This window comes from Elephas maximus, chromosome 3 (genome assembly GCF_024166365.1).
Source record: "Elephas maximus indicus isolate mEleMax1 chromosome 3, mEleMax1 primary haplotype, whole genome shotgun sequence".
Lineage (NCBI taxonomy): Eukaryota > Metazoa > Chordata > Mammalia > Proboscidea > Elephantidae > Elephas > Elephas maximus.
Genome location: NC_064821.1, coordinates 172,375,640 through 172,395,668, shown reverse-complemented (window position 1 = coordinate 172,395,668; position 20,029 = coordinate 172,375,640). Strand labels below are relative to the sequence as shown.

The following is a 20,029-nucleotide window of genomic DNA, read 5'->3' as shown; positions in this document are numbered from 1 at the left end:
TCCAAGGGAGGCAGTAAGGACTAAGTTCAAGAGAGGAGAGGTCAGGGGCTGGCCCAGCCTGTAGGTCAAAGTCAGACCTGAGAACCGTCTGCCTTCCTCCTCTTTCTAACTGTGAATGTGACTCAGGCTTGAAGGTACCCAATCCTCACAACGTAGACTTCCACCATATGGCAGGGATGCTAACTACAAGGCTTAGGGGGCTGGCTTGACCCAATTAGAACCTATAAACCATACTGCAAAAAGGAGATGGGGAGATCTGTGTACCTATTAATGGGAGCGTATTTAACGATAACGTGACAAATAATATGAACTCCATGTATCAAGCTAGTAGATTCATTGAAGTTCTGATATGAAAAGTTTAGTCGGCATGTAGGATGATTGGGGTATTGGAATGAAGGGTCAATGTTTATGCCTTGAGTTTGTTAAACACGTTGTCGAAATGTTTTTTGAGTCCATTCGATGTAACTACAACAGTCCTCAGCACCACCCTTGTTTGGCTGACCACTGCTGCTGCCACTTGCCCATGTGGCAGCCGCTCCAGTCAGAGTGGCTGCAGCCTTCTGGCTAAATATGTGGGTCTTGTACCCACAGATTGTACCCACTGCCCAGCTGGAACTGAACCTGCCCTCGGATTCGAATACAAATGGTGGAACACACTGCCCACGAACATGGAGACCACGGTTCTCAGTGGGGTCAACTTTGAGTACAAGGGCATGACAGGTAATTGCCCCACCCACTCCCAGCCCTCTTTCAGCTTCATATTTCTTCAAAATAGTCATGTCTGAGAAAAATAAGCTGGTCATGTCGCGTAGTCTTATGAAAGTTCTACCCCCCTGAAACCTCAGTTTCAGAGACAGAAGCAAAACCGGAAACAACATGCACGCGTTTCAGAAAGGCTTGCTCTGAGAGCTTCAGCGTCTTCAACCAAAGCAGTGGGATAAGGAACATCGTTTGTGTTCAGCAGTGGTTCTGAACACCTTAGAGGATGGTGCTGTCTCTGCCTTCCAGAGGTGGACGCACATCTGCGTGCACATTTGCCTTGCCCCGGAGAGACACCAGGGCATTAACTCTCTCCTCTCGTTCCCCAGGCTGGGAGGTGGCTGGTGATTACATTTATACTGCTGTTGGAGCCTCAGATAACGACTTCATGATTCTTACCCTGGTCGTGCCAGGATTTAGGTGAGAAATACAAAGCCAAGGGGAAAACCCAGCTAACTTGGCTACATCCATTCCACATACCTTGGAATGTTGTGCCCCTGGGTGGCACAAACGGTTTGTGCTCAGCTACTAACCTAAAGGTTGGAGGCTTGAACCTGTCTGGAGGCACCACAGAAGATAGGCCTGGCAACCTGCTTCCATAAAGATAAAAAAATGAGAGCCAAGAAAACCCTATGGAGCACAGTTGTACTCTGTAACACATAGGGTTGCCATGAGTCAGAATTGCCTTGACAGCAACGGGTTTGGGCTTCTGGAGTTGAATTTCATTTCTTTTTAAAGCATCAGTTCAGGACAGAGGAGAGCAGAGTAATGGTCTGGCAAAGTTAACCTAAAGGCTAACACAGCCACTTAGCTGCTGCCAATGCTGATTTATCTATTGCTTTGCCATCCTATTTAGCTTCCCCATCAGTTGACCACATGCTACTTGAATTCTTCCTCCTTCCGGCATCAAACAGGATAAAATTTTTTAAAAACAGGGTTACGAGTGCCCACAGATAGTTAGTTACCTCTTTATCTGAGGCAAGAAGACTGGGAGGAATTGTCCTTACTATCATATTTGTCCCCATATCTCAAGAAGATCTAGGACAACAAAGTTTATTTTTATTGTCTTAAAAAAAAATACTATAGGCAGTGTAGTGTGGTGTGGTGGAAAGAGCGCTGGACTGGAAGTAAGGGCACTTGAAATTCGCCACTTGCTGGCTTTGTGAACTTGGGAAAGTCACTTCGCCCTCATAGGCTTCAGGTTCCTCACCTGTAAAACTAAAGGGATGGACAGTCTATGATTTAGGATTAACTCAGGTTGAGATGATTTTTCCAACCCACTGGTTAGCCCAACTGTGTAGAGAGGAGCTGGAAACTGGAGGTCCTCAGAGTTCAGGCAAATAGCTAAAGCCAAGAAAAGCCATAAATGAATTTCCAAAGCCAAAGAGAGCTGGTCTGCCTGTGTGTGCTTAAAGGTGAGAGGGACCACTGACTGGGCTTCCCTATTGCCAACTTGACTTCTCCATTCCCTCCTTCAAGCTCTCCCCTTTCTGTCCCTGGTATGGTGCTCTATTCATGGTAGTTAATCAAAAGGTATTACTTTCTCTCCTCTTAACCCACATTACTCAGAGCTGACTAGATATAGATGTTATTGCAAGATGAAAAAACTTCTTAGGCTTTTTTTTTTTTTTTTTTTGTAACATTCCAAAAAGTACTTTTCAACCTGGAGATCTGATTACCATAGGAAAGTGCTTCCCCACTCCTCCGACATGGCTCTCTCTTTCCCAAAAGCAGGACCTGCCTGAGAATTTTGCTGGAAAGATTACAGGTTGACATTTCTGTTCATTCAACCCAGGCAAAGCTCCCGCCATCTTGGAGAGTGAGCTGCTACTAAGTTAATGTAGACAATTGACATCTCACGATACTGGTACTTCTCCAACTTTAATGCGCATACAAACCACCTGGGAATCGTGTTAAAATGCAGGTTCTGGTTCGGGAGGTCTGGGTGGGACCTGAGATTCTGCATTTCTAATACACTCCCAGTGATGATGAGGCTGCTAATCAGAGACCCCACTCTGGGACATGAGGTTTTATAGCATTTTACACTTGCATATGTATTATGCCTTTGGATCTCACCACAGTGATAGAAGAGAGATAAGAAAGATATTGTCATCTCCATTTTAAGGATTGGATAGATTGAGGTCACATGGCTAGGGCAGCAGAACTGGACTTAATCCACACTCTTTCAAATATACTCAGAACCTAATCCTGCCCCCCAGCAGACCCTTTGCTCCCGTTGGGGCTCTTCAGTAAGCATCACCTGGCCTCCAGCACTGACTTTTAACCTCTGCCCCCATAGACCGCCACAGTCTGTGATCGCAGACACAGAGAATAAAGAGGTGGCCAGGATCACATTCGTCTTTGAGACCATCTGTTCTGTGAACTGTGAGCTTTACTTCATGGTGGTACGTTCCTTTTTTCGCTCCCTGGGGGGCTTCCTGGGACTCTTGGGAGGGTTGACGCATGCGCTAACTGGTGTGTCAATATAACTGACGCCCCTGTTTGTAGTGATTTCACAGCAAAAGGGCCCAGATTGACCATCAGGGCATTCACAGTTTGACATGGATCTCTGATGACCCCCGGGGTGGCAGTGGTGTGGGCACGTTCTCCTGCCAGCCATTATGCCTTCCTTCACTTGTCTGTCCTGGGCTCAGGGCATGAATTCCAGGACCAACACTCCCGTGGAGACGTGGAAAGGCTCCAAAGGCAAACAATCATACACCTACATCATTGAGAAGAACGCAACCATGAGCTTCACCTGGGCTTTCCAGAGGACCACTTTCCACGAGGCAGTACGTTCCTCCCCTTGCCTCAGACCCCAACTCCTAGAAGAGACCCTCTGAACCCAAGAGGATTTCTACCATTAGCTTGAGACTGAGTTTGATGTTGAGAGTCCTTAGAAGGATCTTAAGACACCAACCAGAGAACTCAGCCCTCTGAGGATCATCTAGTTTTGCCCAAATGACTTCCAGGGACAATGACATTTATCCCTCCATAGCAGCCCCTACCCTGAGAACATCGGTGCCTGACCTGGTTCCCCCGTTGTTGTTTTTAATAATAGTAGTATCTCTGGTTTTATTCTCTTCACTCAAAGGAGTACAGGTTCATTGCAGAAAACTTAAAAAATAGAATAACCAAGAAGAAATGAAATCACTCATAATCCTACCACCCAGAAATAACCCACTGACATCTGAAGTATCTCCTATACAGTCGTTATTTCTCTGCGAATACATTTTTTTCTTTTACAAGACCTGCTTTTTTTCATGTAACAGTATCTGCAGAATATTTCCCACAATTAATTTTCTTATACATCATTTAAAATGGTTCAGTCTTATTTTAAAACGATACAAAATGCACGTAAAGAGTTACAGCTAAGTGAGTAAAAAGAGTAGAATGCTCCTAAGATTTTTCTCTAGTGTCATAGGATGAAAAAGATTAAGAAGTACTTCGCTATTTCTGGAGGACTCAGTCATTGCCACTGCTTCAGGCCTCAACCCTCTCCTCTCTTGTTTCCTCGTTTCTAGGGCAGAAAGTACACCAATGATGTTGCTAAGCTCTACTCCATCAATGTCACCAATGTCATGGATGGGGTGGCCTCCTACTGCCGTCCCTGTGCCCTGGAAGCTTCTAACACGGGCTCCTCCTGCACCTCTTGTCCTGCCGGCTACTACATTGATCGAGACTCAGGAGCCTGCCACTCCTGCCCCTCTAACACAATCCTGAAAGCCCACCAGCCTTATGGCATCCAGGCCTGCACGCCCTGTGGTCCAGGGACCAAAAGCAACAAGGTGCCAGCAGTCTGCCATGCATCCTAATGTTGGCACCTCTGGTTGGATCACTTCTGAGGGTGCTGGGTCCTGCATAGGGTTCTCTAGGGGCTTATAGCCAAGCACTCCCCATAGCATACACCCAGCTCGGTGTCCTGAAGGACACTTATCCAGGCTCTGTGATTGGAAATTTTTAGCTGCAGGGGTTGACATCCGGCATCGAGGCCACCAGTCATGGCCAAGTCTCATTTTCAGGAGATGGGTAAAGGAGATCTGGGACCGTCTGCTCCAGAGAGTTATTTGGCATGTATCTGCTCAGGGACCTGAAGGGAAGGAACACTGGGGGCTGTGGCTCAAATTCAGCTTAGTCCAATCCAGCTTCTTATCGTGGTTAATTGTGCCACTCTTCTTTGGGAAGGTAGCCCAACTTTTGCTGGAGCATACGGTTAACTGATCTTGCTGTCCTCTATCCCAGTGTGTTTCTCAACTTTACAGGTGTAAAGGTCCCTTTCTAAAGTGCAAAAACAGTGCTGTTCCCCTGTGTACTTTCTGCATCAAAGAAAGTACACATGACTAAAAGCTCTTATGTTTAATGCTTTTAAACGAACTTGTATTTTGCTGATCACAACCACATGGACGTACATTTGCGAGCCATTATTCATACAGTCTGCAAACGATGCTTGGCTCAGCTGTACAATAAATGCAACAATTCTGCAGACCCCTGGGAACCTCTTTTGGGTACCTTGACTTCTGCCACAACCTTTCTTCCCCTGGAGCTCCCTCTGCTGCTAAGGGAGGGAATGACAGCTGAGTAAGGCTGCTGCTGAATGGGGACCCTAAAGCCGAGCAAGGAAAGGGTTTTTGGGAAATCGAGCTGCTCTTGAAGTTCAGCTTCCTACAGAGAACCTGGGAAAGAAGAAGCAGAGTTTAGTGAGTTTCAAATGGGAGGAGGGGCACAGTCAAGAGCTTGTAGTTTCTCTTCTGCTGTTTTCGGCACCCTTTATATCTTAGTACCTTATGGTCTTCAGCTTGAAAGTAAGAAGGGCTACCTTGTATCTCGAGTTGTTGTTTAGTTGCCATTGAGTCTGCTCCAGCTCATAGCAACAACAGGAAAAAAAAATTGCCCCCTTCAGCTCCATCTGCACAATCGGTGTGCTTGAGTCCATTGTTGCAACCACAGTGTATTTTGAAGACAGCTTGTCTTCCAGCGCTATATCTGACACTGAATGTTCTATTGTGATCCGTAGGGTTTCCATTGGTTGATTTTAGGAAGTAGATTGCCCGGCATTTCTCCCTAGTCTGTCTTAGTCTGGAAACTCCATTGAAACCTGTTCACCGAGGGTGGCTCTGCTAGTATTTGAATACTGGTGGCATAACTTCCACCATCATAGCAATACACGAGCCACTAGAGTACGACAAACTGACAGACGGGTGGTGGTGTGTCTTGAGAGGGTTTTATAATCTGGGCATAGGAAATTATGTGTGCCTACTGGAAACCCTGCTGGCTTAGTAGTTAAGAGCTACAGCTGCTAACCAAAAGGTTGGCAGTTCGAATCCACCAGGCACTCCTTGAAAACTCTATGGGACAGTTCTACTCTGTTGTATGAGGTCACTGTGAGTCTAAATCAACTCAATGACAACAGGTTTGGTTTTGGTTGTCGGTACTGTCACCAAGGCTATTAAATTTGACTAACTACTGAAAAATAACAGGTTTAGGATTGTACATCACATATGTGCAAATAATTGAATGGCAAGCTGTACAAAAATCCCACTGGCCCCTGATTTACTTCTGTTAATGCCACCCCCAATTCTTAGTTCTTCCTCTTCTACCCTATTTGAGCTGGGCCAGGCTGGGGAAGATAACCGATAGTCTCCACTGCAGCCCGGCTAGCTGGCCTGACCCAAGCCCTCTCCCCTCAGATCCACTCTCTGTGCTACAACGACTGCTCCCTCTCGGTCAGCAGCTCAGCCAGGACTTTCGACTACAACTTCTCCACTTTGGCAAACCCTGTCTCTCTAGCTGGAGGGCCAAGCTTCACTTCCAAAGGATTGAAATATTTCCATCACTTCACCCTCAGTCTCTGTGGAAACCAGGTAAGGTGTGCAAGGGCTGGCAGGGTTAGAACTGAAAGGGGCTGCCAGAGGCCAGACACCACAAAGACAACACAGACAAAAAGCCAATATAGGCAGCGGCAGTTGGGAGGCTGAAACGTTTTATATATATATATTTTTTTAATGATTATTATTTTACCTAAAATGAAATTGTTTGGATTATGAACAGTTAGGGTTTTTAAGATTTGAATAAAGTATTCATTTATTCCTACCTTACCTTTATTCCTTCAAAATAAGTATATAAAAGCTATGCAGGAGAAAGTTGGTTTGTTTGTTTTTTTCCTCTCCCTTAAAAAAGCAGTCTTCGGTAATCACGGCACCTGTCATTTCTTTTCTAGAGGTTAGATGAAATAAACTGTTTTTAGTTCACCTACATGTATCTTTGCTGACAGTACAAAAAAGTCACTTGAAAGGCTGTATTAAGACCAGGAAAGAACGTTACCATCAGTCATTTCCTGCTGCTGTACATATTCTGGATCCCAAATCCAAAGGTAGAAATGTAAAGGGCAGTCACCCCACTACTGCGCTTGACTAAATTGCAAAACAAGCCACGATTAGCAGTTGGAAAGTTAGGTTCATATGTTACCAAATAAGAATGCGAGTCCCTGGGTGATGAAAACAGTTGAGTGCTCAGCTGGGAGCTGAAAGGTTGGAGGTTTGCATCCACCTGGAGGTACCACAGAAGAAAGGCCTGGTTAGCTAAAAAAAAGATAAATCAGCCATTGAAAACCCTATGGAGCACAGTTCTACTCTGACACACCAGGAGTCGAAACAGACTGCACGGCAACTGGTTTGGTTTTTCGGTTTTTGAGTGTTCGGTACGTGACTCTGGGTGGTGGTAAGTCCTTTACACCACACAGCTTCTACCCGTCTTCTGCGGCATGCAAAGAAACCGGTTTGTATACAGAGAATGTGTCAAGAAATAAATTAGTGGCACAGTTGTTAAGAGCCTGGCTGTTAACCAAAAGATTGGCAGTTCAAATCCACCAACTGTTGCTTGGAAACCCTATGGGGCAGTTCTGTTCTATAGGGTCACTATGAGTTGGCATCAACCTGATGGCAACAGGTTTAAGAAAGATTAGACAAAATTGTCTCTATCTTGTTTTTAGAAGTCTTTTAGGAATTTAAAGTGACGCCTCAGAAATGGCAGTTACTGATAACTCAGGAGAGAGACTGATTAAAAAGCAAGCCCCATGTAGCAAAAGTGGAGTTAGGAAAAAGGTGGAGATGAGAAATTTGGAGGCGGTTGTATCTTTTTTTTCTTTTCTCCTTTATTCTTTTCAGTTCAAAAACTAAAATAACTCTTTTATTGTAATGTAAAGGTTTCTTTCTGTTCTCATGTTATTTATCTACTTATAATCTAGGTGGAAAAAAACTTAGACAACTGACTTAACAGCATACGTAGCTCCATTTGTAATAAAAGTTATATCATTGAAAATATTACATGCTAAATACTTTGTTGTCAAGGATTTCATTTTACCTGAATCTGCTACCAACACCCATGGAATCAGCAGCCAAGAAATCAAAAGACGCATTGCGTTGGGCAAATCTGCTGTGAAAGACCTCTTTAAAGTGTTGAAAAGCAAGTATGTCATCTTGAAGACTAAGGTGTGCCTGACCCAAGCCATGGTATTTTCAGTCGCATCATACGTATGCGAAACCTGGACAATTAATAAGGAAGACTGAAGAAGAATTGACGCCTTCGAATTGTGATGTTGACAAAGAATATTGACTATACCATGGACTGCCAGGAGCACAAACATATCTGTCTTGGAAAAAGTATAGCCAGAGTGCTCCTTAGAAGCAAGGATGACGAGACTTTGTCTTACATACTTTGGACATGTTATCAGGAGGGATCAGTCCCTGGAGAAGGACATCATGCTTGGTGAAGTACAGGGTCAGAGAAAAAGAGGAAGCCCCTCAATGAGATGGACTGACACAGTGGCTGCAACAATGGGCTCACGCATAACAATTGTGAGCATGGTGCAGGACTGGGCAGTGTTTCATCCTATGGTACATGGGGTCAATATGAGTCAAAGCCGACTCGACGACACCTGACAATAACAACAAAGTATTTGTTGTTGTTAGCTGTTACCAAGTCGCCCCCACCCCCCGCCCACTCATGACAACCCCCATTGTGATCCACAGAGTTTTCATTGGCTGGTTTTTCAAAATTAAATCACCAGGCCTTTCTTTGCAAGTTGTCTTTGTCTGCAAGCTCCACTAAAACCTGTTTGGCGTCATAGCCACGTGCAAGTCTCCACTGACACATGGGTAGTGGCTGAGTACGAGAGGCACTGGCCAGGAATTGAACCCAGGTTTCCCTCATCGACTCGATGGCACTGGGGTGGGGTTTTTCCCTCATGGAAGGTGAAAATTCTACCACTGAACCATCACTGCCCCCTTCTAAATACTTTTCCTGTCCCGTTGCTGTCGAGTCGATTCCCTACTCATAGGAACCCATATAGGACAGGGTAGAACTGCCCCATGGGGTTTCCAAGGAGGGCCTGGTAGATTCAAACTGCCAAACTTTTGGTTAGCAGCCATAGCTCTTAACCACTATGCCACCAGGGTTTCCTTCTAAATACTTAGTCAGCTTCAATTTGAAATATTGAACAAATGATTTTTATATTAGCAAACCAAGTTATATACTAATATTCCCTAAATTTAACATTTTTGAAGGAACAATATCTCAATATTTCCTCTATGATAAAAGCTCAGGGAGGAATGGGTCCCGATTGCTCCCTCGTCTTCCAGAGTTCTACGCGGTGAGGGCCTTAAACACAGGAGGATAAGCAAACTGCCTTCTGTTGATGAATGTTTTTTTACATTGGAATTGGTCCTAACTGTCCCCAGATGCCCTGACTCAAGGCAGTGAGGGGCTGGCCAGCAGGACTGTTTAAACCTCTGAAGTCTGTCTAGAAAGTATGGGTGGAATCGCAGCACCAAGGGAGGAACACGAACAGGCTATACGTTAAAATAATTTTACTGGTTTCTGGTCTCATTGACATAAGTATTTCAGTACCCGTCTAGCAGATCCATTAGGAGATTAGGATAAGGAAGGGCCTTTAACTAGTGGGCTGGTAGGGGAGATCTCCAAATCAGTTGTCACCATCAGAATTCTGCTCACCTAGGGCTCTCAACAACAAAACAAACCCGCTGCCATCGCATCGATTCCGACTCATAGCGACTCTACAGGACAGAGTAGAACTGCCCCATAGAGTTTTCAAGGAGCACCTGGTAGATTCAAACTGCCAACCTTTTGGTTAGCAGCTGTAGCACTTAACCACTACGCCACCAGGGTTTCCATAGGGCTCCCGGAGGAATCCAAAGAAACAAAAAGACTGGGACCCCTGGGCCAGAGTTCCAGAAACTGGGACACCTAGGCCTTATTTTTAGCTTTTTTTTTTTTAAATCTGTTTTGTAATTAGTTCTGGGATGAGTCATTCCACTGCAACCTACCACTGGAAAGCTGAACTTTTAGATGTGAAAAAACTGTTCCCTTTTCCCCTCTGGACGTTCCTCTGTGACCATTTGCTTCTCCCTCCCCACACACCCCCCACCCAGGGGAAGAAAATGTCCGTTTGCACCGACAATGTCACTGACCTCCAGATTCCTGAGGGTGAGTCAGGTTTCTCCAAATCCATCACGGCCTACGTCTGCCAGATGGTCATTATCCCCCCCGAGGTGACAGGCTACAAGGCCGGGGTGTCCTCCCAGCCTGTCAGCCTCGCCGATCGACTCATAGGTGAGTAAACCAGTACCCCAGCCTTGTTTGAGAGACTGTGTCTATGTGTGTGTATGAGAAAGAGAGAGACAGAGACAGAGGCTACTACAAGGCTCAGAGGTAAACGCCCCAAATGAGGGGCCCAATCTTCTGAACTGTTTTCTGTTCCACTTGGGGTGCCAAGTGCCCATGGGGCCTCTGACAGACCTTTAGTTTGCTCATGAGCCACCCGGGGGAAGTGAGGAGGTGAAGTGAGGTTGGATGTTAACGGGTATTAAAAGTGGTTGCCAGCTAATGCTACTAGCGAAAACTAATTAGGAGCTCTAATTTGGCAGGAGTGACAACAGATATGACTCTGGATGGAATCACCTCCCCAGCTGAACTTTTCCCGCTGGAGTCCTTGGGAATACCGGATGTGATCTTCTTTTATAGGTGAAGATGAGAGGCTAACCCAAGCAAAACCTAGGGCTCCTCTACAATTTCAGTTGCATCCCTCCCTCTCAAGCCACCTATTTATCAAGCCAGAACATGTCTGAGGTCTAGCAGATCTGCCCAGCAATGATAGCTAAAGACTGGGAGCTCCCTGACCCCAGCTTCTTGGGTATTACTGGGACAGCTCTGCCCTGGAGGCAGATAGAAATATTGGGTGATCTGTAGCGGACTTCCTTTCTAGCTTAAGGAGGCTCCCGTGCTATGCACATGCTGGTTGTGCCTTTCCTAGACCACTTCGTCTCCCACTTGAATAGACTCCAGGATCCCTACTCTCTCCATGTCTGAACCAAGGCCTATGCACTCCCTATGTGTCAAGCTAGAGCCCAAGTACCGACTTCCCCAGCAAGGGAATTGTCCCTGTTGACTTCACTTGGCGGCTCCTCAGTAGCATGGCTGAGTGGCTCATTCCCCTCATGAGGGCTGGATTTCTCTGCAGGTCCAACGATGTGACCCAGTCCTGCAGCTCTGGGAGATCAACCACCATCCGAGTCAGATGCAATCCACTGAAACCTGCCACTGGAAGTCTGTTGCTGCCAGTGTAAGCCATAGGAAAGAATTAATGAAGGCCAAAGTCTTCCTTTCTTGGACTCATTCCTTCCCAGGATCCAAAGATTACTGGAAAACAGCAAAAGAGAAAAGTTTGGGATCCATAAATGGGTTCTTGGGGGCATAGTCATGGCCCCAAGCCCTCAATCTTCAGAGGGCAAGATTAAGACAGAAGGAAGAGTCAAAACTACCCTACATTCCCAGACAATTATGGGATCAGCTGGGGGAGGGCTGTTATCCTTGCATTTTACCCTAGAGCCTTCCCTCCAATGCCCTCAGTGAAGGATGCATAGAGGAGGGGCCGTGGGGTTACCAGAAGCCACTCTCTCATCTTCCCTTGTGGTACCTGGGATTGAGGGCCAGACCACTGTGCCCAGATGGCTCAGGGGTACAAGAATTTTACTGAGTACCTCCTTATCCAGCCTCCTCCTTGAATTAAGGATTGAAGCTTGGTATGTTGAAATGAGCTTAGGCTCTGGAATCAGAAAGAACTGGCCTAGAATTCTGGCTTTCCCAACTACTAAACTGGGTGACCCTGGGTTACACAATCTCTCTGAGTCTCGGTTTTCTCATCTGTAAAAGGAGGATTTTTCCTCATAGCACTGAAGTATAGTGTCATGGCTAACAGTTCAGGCTGAGAGCCAGATTTATCAACTACTCTACTTACTAGCTATGTTATCATGGACACATGTCTTACCTTTTCTGAGCCTCTTTTTGCCTTATCTGTAAAAAGAGGATAATAATACATTCCCTTAGTAGGTTATCATGAGGATTAAATGAGGCAAGGAGATGTTGGGGCTTATCACAGTGCCTGGTATGTACTGGCTATGATTAGAGCTAGTAAAAGCTTTAGGGATCCTCAGAGTCTCTCCACAACTAAAAGACTCAATTCTGAGTTTACAAGCTGAGAGCATTAAGTCAGAATTCCCAAACTTCTTTGACCCCAGACTCCTTGCCCACACCTTTTTTTCACAGAGTACCAGGTAACAGAGGGGCCCTGGTGGTGCAATGTTAAAGCACTTGGCTGAGAACAGAGAGGTTGGCGATTTGAGCCCACTGACCGCTCCTTGGGAGAAAGATGTGGGAGTCTGTTTCTGTAAAAGATCTATGGCCTTGGAAACCCTATGGGGCAGTACTACTCTGTCCTATAGGGTTGCTATGAGTCAGAATCAAATCAATGGCAGTTAGTTTGGACTTGTTTGGACCAGCTAACACTTGAGGGGTACTAGTGTCCTGAGGAAGACAGTTTGGGAAATGCTGCTCCCCAACAACTGATTTGGGGGAGTAGGAAGCTAAGCAGGACAAAATGTCATGATATTATCACTGTTGTTGTTTTCATCATCACCCATAATGTACATAACAGATATCCATGACCTGAAGTCCATTCCCGAATCTCACCTCAATCCTAAATTCCACCCAAGAAAGCTGCATTAAAGTGGCCATTTCAAAATGTCACATGACCGTGGGGAGAACATGAGGGTTGAATGGGATAGCCATGCTCCAGGGCAGACACCTTGCATTTGTTCTCATATGATGTCAGCAGACAGTAGAGAACCCAGTGGGGGCCAGAAATGCCTCTTACCATCGAGGAAACCAGAGATCAAAACCTGTCTTCAGGACTAGCGGGGAGGACCCTGGTGGGGCTAACCATTTGGTGGGGGAGCAAGTGAGTCAGGCAGGCTGTGAGGTAACAGGACCCCAACCAGATCTCCCCCACAGGTGCAGCAAACGAGCACTCAGGTTTCCTTTCTGTCTCACTAGCACATGCTCGGATGGGACCTGTGATGGCTGTAACTTCCACTTCCTGTGGGAGAGCATGGTGGCTTGCCCACTCTGCTCCACCGCTGATTACCACGCCATCATCAGCAGCTGTGTGGCTGGGATCCAGGTAGATGCCTCTCTAATTGGGGCTTGCCCAGGAGCAAAGGGAAGGTAATAACTGAATTGCTTGTTTTTCACCCCAACAGAAGACCACATATGTGTGGAGAGAACCAAAGCTGTGCTGGGGTGGTGTCTCCCTGCCTGAGCAGAGAGTCACCATCTGCAAAACAATCGACTTCTGGCTGAAAGTGGGCATCTCTGCAGGCACCTGTACCGCCATCCTGCTCACCGTCCTGACCTGTTACTTCTGGAAAAAGAATCAAAAGTACGTGTTTGGGTATTGGAGTCTGGAGATGGATTCAGTTAGATCATTGAGCTGGGAGGAGAACCAAACCAAAGACGAAAACTGTTGCTGTTGAGTTCAGTTCCAACTCATAGCAACCCTGTAGGACAGAGTAGAATTGCCCCATAGGGTTACCAAGGCTGTAAGTTTTAGGGGAGCAGACGTCCACATCTTTCTTCTGCAGGAGGAGAACCTGCAGGAGTATACATTTCTGGGGCTTTTCTCTGGAGGTGGCATCGACTCGGACTCTGGCCAGTTATCCAGTGTACATGTTGGTTATGCTGGTTCTGAACAGGGATGGTACTCTGTGGCAGTCTATGAAGAGCTGTTAGCTTCTCAAAAGAAAAGCAAAAAGCATCCTTAATTTGTTGTTATTGTTAACAAAAATGATTTTGTGATTACATTATTTCTATTAAGCTTTGATACAGCCAGCCTTAAGGAATAAAAAGGCCACTGAACAGAAAGCCAAGATTCTTAAGCTCTGTTCCAGCCCCAGTGCCATTTTGCTGTGCTTCAGTTCCTTACGCATGGCGTGGGACTGTTTATTCCCCCTTATGCCCACATTCTGGTGTCTTGTCTTTCCCATCCCTCTGTTTCACAGACTAGAGTACAAGTACTCCAAGCTGGTGATGAATGCTACCCTCAAGGATTGTGACCTGCCCGCAGCTGACAGCTGTGCCATCATGGAAGGCGAGGATGTAGAGGATGACCTCATCTTTACCAGCAAGAAGTCACTCTTTGGGAAAATCAAATCATTTACCTCCAAGGTAGGGGGCCTGGCCAGTGCACTAAGGTCAGCCTGGAAGGCTGGAGAAGACACCTGTCATTCCCAGCAGAGTGAACGGCCCTGCACTGTTCAGGGACCACTTTCTTTGTGATTTCCCTACACCCCCATAATCTTCTGGCCCCCTAGCTTGGAAGCCCTGTCTTCTGCCTTCTGCATTACCATGCTAATACTCTTTCTCCTGGGGCCCAAGACTGCTCTTGACCAGGCTCCTTCTCTCCCAACATGCACTCCAGTTGGTGGACTGTGTGGGCCTTTTAACTTCCAGAAGGAGTATTGAACCAATTCATGTTGTAAGAATCATTTCCCTTTTTTGGGGTGGGTGGGGGGAGGAGGTCTCTAGGATCAACTTCTGATAGAAGCTAGGTTATCTTTTGACCAGTGGAGGGTGCTGTCTCCCAGGTGTCTGGACCAGGTCCTTTGGAGGCAGCTGAGTCATAGCTAAGTCATAGGTGCTCATTGCTGAGCAATTCTGTGCTGAGAGGGTTGTTGTTTGTGGGTGGGTGACTGAGTTTGAAGCTCATAAATGCAATACAGACAACACAGCCACTAGGCATGGGGCCAGCAGAGAGTATCCAAGCAACTCGTCAGGGCTCCAGCCCTCTGCCTCCCCACTCTGCAGGTGCCCACACCTGCTTGCTGCCCTGAACCAATTCATCCAAAAAGGTGTGGGCTAGAAGGGTGTAAGGGAAAGAGAGGACTGGAGGGATGGTGAGGAAAGGAAGGTGGTTAAGTGTTTAGACTACAGAATCTCATTCCCTTCATGCTGACCTGCAGGGTGACTCCCTTGCCTCCTTACTCCTTGATTTTTGACCAATGAGAGAATACTTCACTCCAGGACCCTTGAGTCTGTCTGGGGCTTTTAGAGTTCAGCAGGGATACAAGGCAGGTGATTTTTAATCTTAACGAGATTTTTCTTATTCTCTGATGGACCCTGAAGACAGCAAGAAGAGGAGTAAAGGGTATTTCATTTCGGTGTTTCTACAAAGCCACTGAAAATGGGAATTCCATATGGGTTCCTTCTGTCACCTATTTTCCCATTTCTTTCCTTTGTCCCCCAAACTTGCCTGTGCCCAGCAGCCAGCTCCTGTCACCATCTATCTTTCAGAGGACTCCTGATGGGTTTGACTCGGTGCCACTGAAGACATCCTCAGGAGGCCCAGACATGGACCTGTGAGAGGTCCTGCCCTGCCTCACCTGGGCACATCACCTTGCAAGCCTGTGGCGATTTGGGTGCCAGCTTCCTGCAACACCCACTGCTGGAAATCTCTTCATTGTGGCCTTATCAGAAGAAGTTTGAATTTCAGATTTTTTTTTTTTTTTACAGAGTACCCAAACCCTGCTTGCCCCAAACCTGCCAAATATATCCACACATTGTTTGTATATCACTCCCTTGGTTGCATCTTGTTTCCCTATATGGTCCAGCCACTGGAGCTGTGGCTTCATCTGCCCATAATTCTTAGAGCTCTGTAATGAAAGTTTTTCTCTCTTCTTAAGTATAGAAGCCACTTTTTCTGCCCTCTTATGTAAGGGCATAAATAGCAGAAGAGTTTTCCTGATCATAAGCCCCTCAGCTCATGCTATCTTTAGGAGAGGGGCTGGATGAGGAGGGTATCAGGGTTCTTATGGAGGCCTGGATTCATTTCTCCTGAAGAACCAGTTCAAAACAGTGTGAAGCATAGGCTTGACGGTGAGGTGAGTAAGGCCTGGGTAAAAAATCTCGATAAGCACAAAGAGAGGTAAAAGGGAAGGGCTTTTTTTTTTTTTTTTAATTTGTTTTTAAACCAGGTACAATCATTCCCTTCTCTTAACTAAGTGATAAATATTCTTGATGGAGCCAAAGGGAAACATTCATTGTGAAAATGACTCAAAGCTCTGGTTGACCTATGCTTCCCACCCTTTTTACTTCCCATCATCTCCCTATGACACACCCCCTAGCCTTATTCTCTGTTGCTTTTATCCACGGTGATGGCAATTCCTTGCCAGTTAGGAAAACTCCCCATCCTGAGTGCCTCAGTCCCAGGGGTTTGGGCTATGTCAGGCAATAGGTCTATCTTATTTTGAAAGAACACAAGGAGGCCAAGGTTTTTATGGGGCCATCTTGGGGGAACCATCCCACCATGGGATAGACCTGAGGTAGCGTGATGTCTGCTTTAAGGTTGACTCATCTGCTCAGCCACAGAATAAACAGCTTCTAGAATGGCAAGGAGTCCCTCGGTGGTGCAAACAGTTAATGTGCTTGGCTGCTAACTGAAAGACTGGAGGTTTGAGTCCACCCAGAGGCACCTCAAAAGAAAGGCTTTGTGATCTATTTCCAAAAAATCAGCTATTGAAAACCCTATGGAGCACAGTTCTACTCTGACACACATGGGGTCGCCATGAGTCAAGTTGACTCAATGGCAACTGTTTTTTTTACCATGACCAAAAAAGGAATCGACTCCCAGGCCCTGTACTCCAGCAGCAGAGCCAAATCAGTCTTCAAGGAGGGAAGACTAGAGTTGTTTAACAAGGTGTTCGCCAAACTGGGATGCTTCTCACTTTGAAGCCCTATCCTTCCCTTTTCCCATTCTCATTTCCTGTGTGTGTGGAAAAAAAAAAACAAAAACAAATTTAAAGACTTCCGGTCCCAACTCCTGGCAGCATCCCTTTTGAAAGGTGAGTAGAGTGGGTGTTCTCTGTGTGACACCAAGGATCATCAGTGAATTTAAATAACTAGAATGGCAAAGCCAGAGCAAGAGTTTAAATTACCTTTTTCCTTCTACTACTGGCAATTCTTTATCTTCCACTATCAGTCTAGAAAGACCATTCCTTAGTCAGGTGCCCAGTTGCCCATGATTTGTGCCTGTACCCTTTCTCCAGTGGCCATTCGGTAGCCAGGTAATAGGTACAGAGGATGGAGCTGTCATTTCTAAGTGGTTTGTCTTCCACAGAATGGCTTGTTCATGTGATTAGCCTCTGTTGCCCTGGCAATGATCTTATAAAAGAGTCAATGAGAACTGGAGCCCTACCATGATGTCTGGTCATTAACATCACTGCTGATGACAGGCAGTCCCTTTGGTTCAAGAAATCCAGAAACTTTTCCATGGGTACCCAGATCCATCCTCCTTTTGTGGGAGTTAGGGTCTCAGATCTTGTGGCCATGTTGGAATTTCTCCCAATGGGTACAGATGCCTAGCTCCTGAGCTCCAACCTAAAGTCTCCTGTAGTGTCAGCAACACCCTGGGCATCTGCTTTTTACTGAATAACTTTCTTTTGTGACCAAGGGCACAAAAGGGCCTCAGATTATTCTGGAAGCAGTAAGGAAAAAGTACATCCCCTTTTGACTCCTTTATTCTGATTTTTGAAACTGAGTGTCCCCAGAGCAGCCTCAGACTCCACTGACCTAGTCACAGTACTTTAAGGATGTCTTTAGTGTTCCAACTTCTATGGGTCTTCCCTGTGACCTGCCAGGAGCTCCTGAGTTATATTGTTAGGGTCACGTGTTCCCCTAGCAACTTAGACATGTTAGATTTTTTTACAACAGCTTTATTGAGATATACTTCACATTCCATACAATTCATCTAATTAAAATGTACAATTCAATCACTTTAATGTATTCACAGTTGTGCATCCATCACCATGATCAATTTTAGAATAAGCATGTTGGATTTTTTATGGGAAAAGAAAGCCTTTATCCCTTAAACCAGGGCTATAGTGCTTTGCACAAGCTATTGGAGGAGGGAGTGTGGGCTGGGGAAATCAAAATTTTAAATCCCATCTGGTTACCTAGAGTCTTAGAACAAGTAACTGTCATCACATAGGAATCATGTGTATTTGGCCAGGGTACAAATGAGGACGTGGTGTATTCAAGGACCAGGGGCTTTCTTATGCCAACAAAACTTTTTTTTTTTTTTGTCTGATTACATTAAAGATAAAACTGACTATATTTATACAACAGAGACTTTGTAATGGATTTTTCAGCTTTGTGAAACCAAATTTTTGTCTTATCAAGACTGAGTGGATTTCCTTTTTACTCTGTATTTCAAGAGTTTGTAGTTTGTTAGGGGATGGGTATTGAATGCCACATTTTTTGTTGAAATAAAAATATACCTTTCAAGTTGTTTTTTCTTGACCGTGGGTTGGGTGGCTGGATGCCAAAAAACCAAAACCCACTGCCATCCAGTCGATTCTGACTCATAGCAACCCAATAGGACAGAGTGGAACTGCCCCCTAGGGATTCCAAGGCTGTAAATCTTTCCAGAAGCAGAGTGCCATATCTTTCTCCTGTGGAGCGGCTGGTAGGTTCGAACCGCTGGCATTTTGGTTAGCAGCTGAGCATGAGTGGGAAATGGGTAAGTGTCCTTCAAGCTTAAACTGAAGAGGAGAAGGATTCTGAATCTCAGAGTGACAAAGAGAAAAGAGCACAGACTTAGAAGCAAGACAGCAGGCTCTCACCACCTGCTGAGGAATTAGCCAACAACCAAAGCCTCAGCTTCCACAATAACAAAATGAATCTAATAATACTTTGGAGTCTGTGGGTGGTGCGAACGGTTAACCCACTAGGCTGGAGTTTCAAGCCCACCCAGAGGCATCTTGAAAGAAAGGTCTGGCGATCTACTTCAAAAAGACTAGCCATTAAAAACCCTATGGAACACAGTTCAACTTTGACACATATGGGGTTGTCATGAGTCAGAGTCGACTCGACAGCAACTGGTTTAATGATATCTTACTTCCCAAGATTAGGTAAGGATCAAAAGAGAACAACAGGTAAAATACCTAGCATGTAAAACAAACAAACCCATTGCCATCAAGTCAATCTCGATTCAAAGCGACCCTACAGGACAGAGTAGAACTGCCCTATAGAGTTTACAAGGAGCGCCTGATGGGTTTGAACTGCCGACCTCTTGGTTAGCAGCCATAGATAGCTCTTAACCACTAGGCCACCAGGGTTTCCCCGAGCATGTTAGTTCCCTTCTTTACCAGTTCAGTTTTCTCGTGGGCGGCACTGAGGCCAGCCACATAACATTTCTACAAATGCAAGTAAAACCAGCTTGTTTGGGTGGGAGGTGGATTATTGTAGACTGGGTGTGGATCCTAGGTGGCATCAAGGACCTACCATTTCCCCTGGTAGCCAGATTTTCCTGCTTCAGTACTTTCCTTCACTCTAGTTGAGGGTACTTGATCTCTCAGAAAGAATTCCCTCAAGCTGGATTAGTTGGAGACCTCACAGACTTTTCCATCCCTTTTCTAGCACATACCTGAAGGCACTCAAATGTACAAAAACCCCTCCTGGGTCCTTATTGCTGTCAGGCAGAACTGCCCACCAGCAGGTGCCCATCAGTACTCCACGCTGGGTAGTTTATGATTCACCTCTGTTTTATCTGGAGGTACCTGGATTGTACTAGTGGTTAAATATTTTGAATACTGTTCCTGGTTATAGGATAAAGTCCAAAGTCTTAGAAGAAAAAGAGAAAATGAAACTAGCATTAATTAGCATTTCTATGTGCCAGTCCCTGGACTAAGCCCACTCTACCCACTTCCTCCCCATATTGCTTACACCCCCACCACACTGAACTTTTGCCTGTTCCACCTCAGTCATAAGCTTTGCATGCCTCCCTGCCTTGACCAGTGCTCTTCCCTCTGCCTCTGTCCATCTCTTTCCACCAGGCAAACCTCCACCCAGCCTTCAAAGTCACCCC

At 45.8% G+C, this 20,029-nt stretch overlaps 1 protein-coding gene across 3 annotated transcripts in view; it reads left to right on the top strand.

Moving 5' to 3' along the window:
* Positions 1-18,503, top strand: part of ELAPOR1 (endosome-lysosome associated apoptosis and autophagy regulator 1) — a 99,540-nt gene extending 81,037 nt beyond the window's left edge. The window contains exons 9-21 of one of the 3 annotated variants that reach the window (XM_049880174.1): positions 592-720; positions 1,089-1,179; positions 3,059-3,164; positions 3,414-3,551; positions 4,284-4,547; positions 6,447-6,620; positions 10,206-10,386; positions 10,701-10,797; positions 11,294-11,395; positions 13,165-13,291; positions 13,371-13,549; positions 14,169-14,334; positions 15,460-18,503. In XM_049880174.1, coding sequence (XP_049736131.1) covers positions 592-720; positions 1,089-1,179; positions 3,059-3,164; positions 3,414-3,551; positions 4,284-4,547; positions 6,447-6,620; positions 10,206-10,386; positions 10,701-10,797; positions 11,294-11,395; positions 13,165-13,291; positions 13,371-13,549; positions 14,169-14,334; positions 15,460-15,528 — 1,823 coding nt within the window. In that variant the 3' untranslated portion in view covers positions 15,529-18,503. Of the gene's footprint in view, positions 1-591; positions 721-1,088; positions 1,180-3,058; positions 3,165-3,413; positions 3,552-4,283; positions 4,548-6,446; positions 6,621-10,205; positions 10,387-10,700; positions 10,798-11,293; positions 11,396-13,164; positions 13,292-13,370; positions 13,550-14,168; positions 14,335-15,431 lie in introns of all 3 variants that reach the window. The other 2 variants (XM_049880173.1, XM_049880172.1) reach the window with 2 other exon arrangements.
* The last annotated feature ends 1,526 nt before the right edge of the window (positions 18,504-20,029 follow it).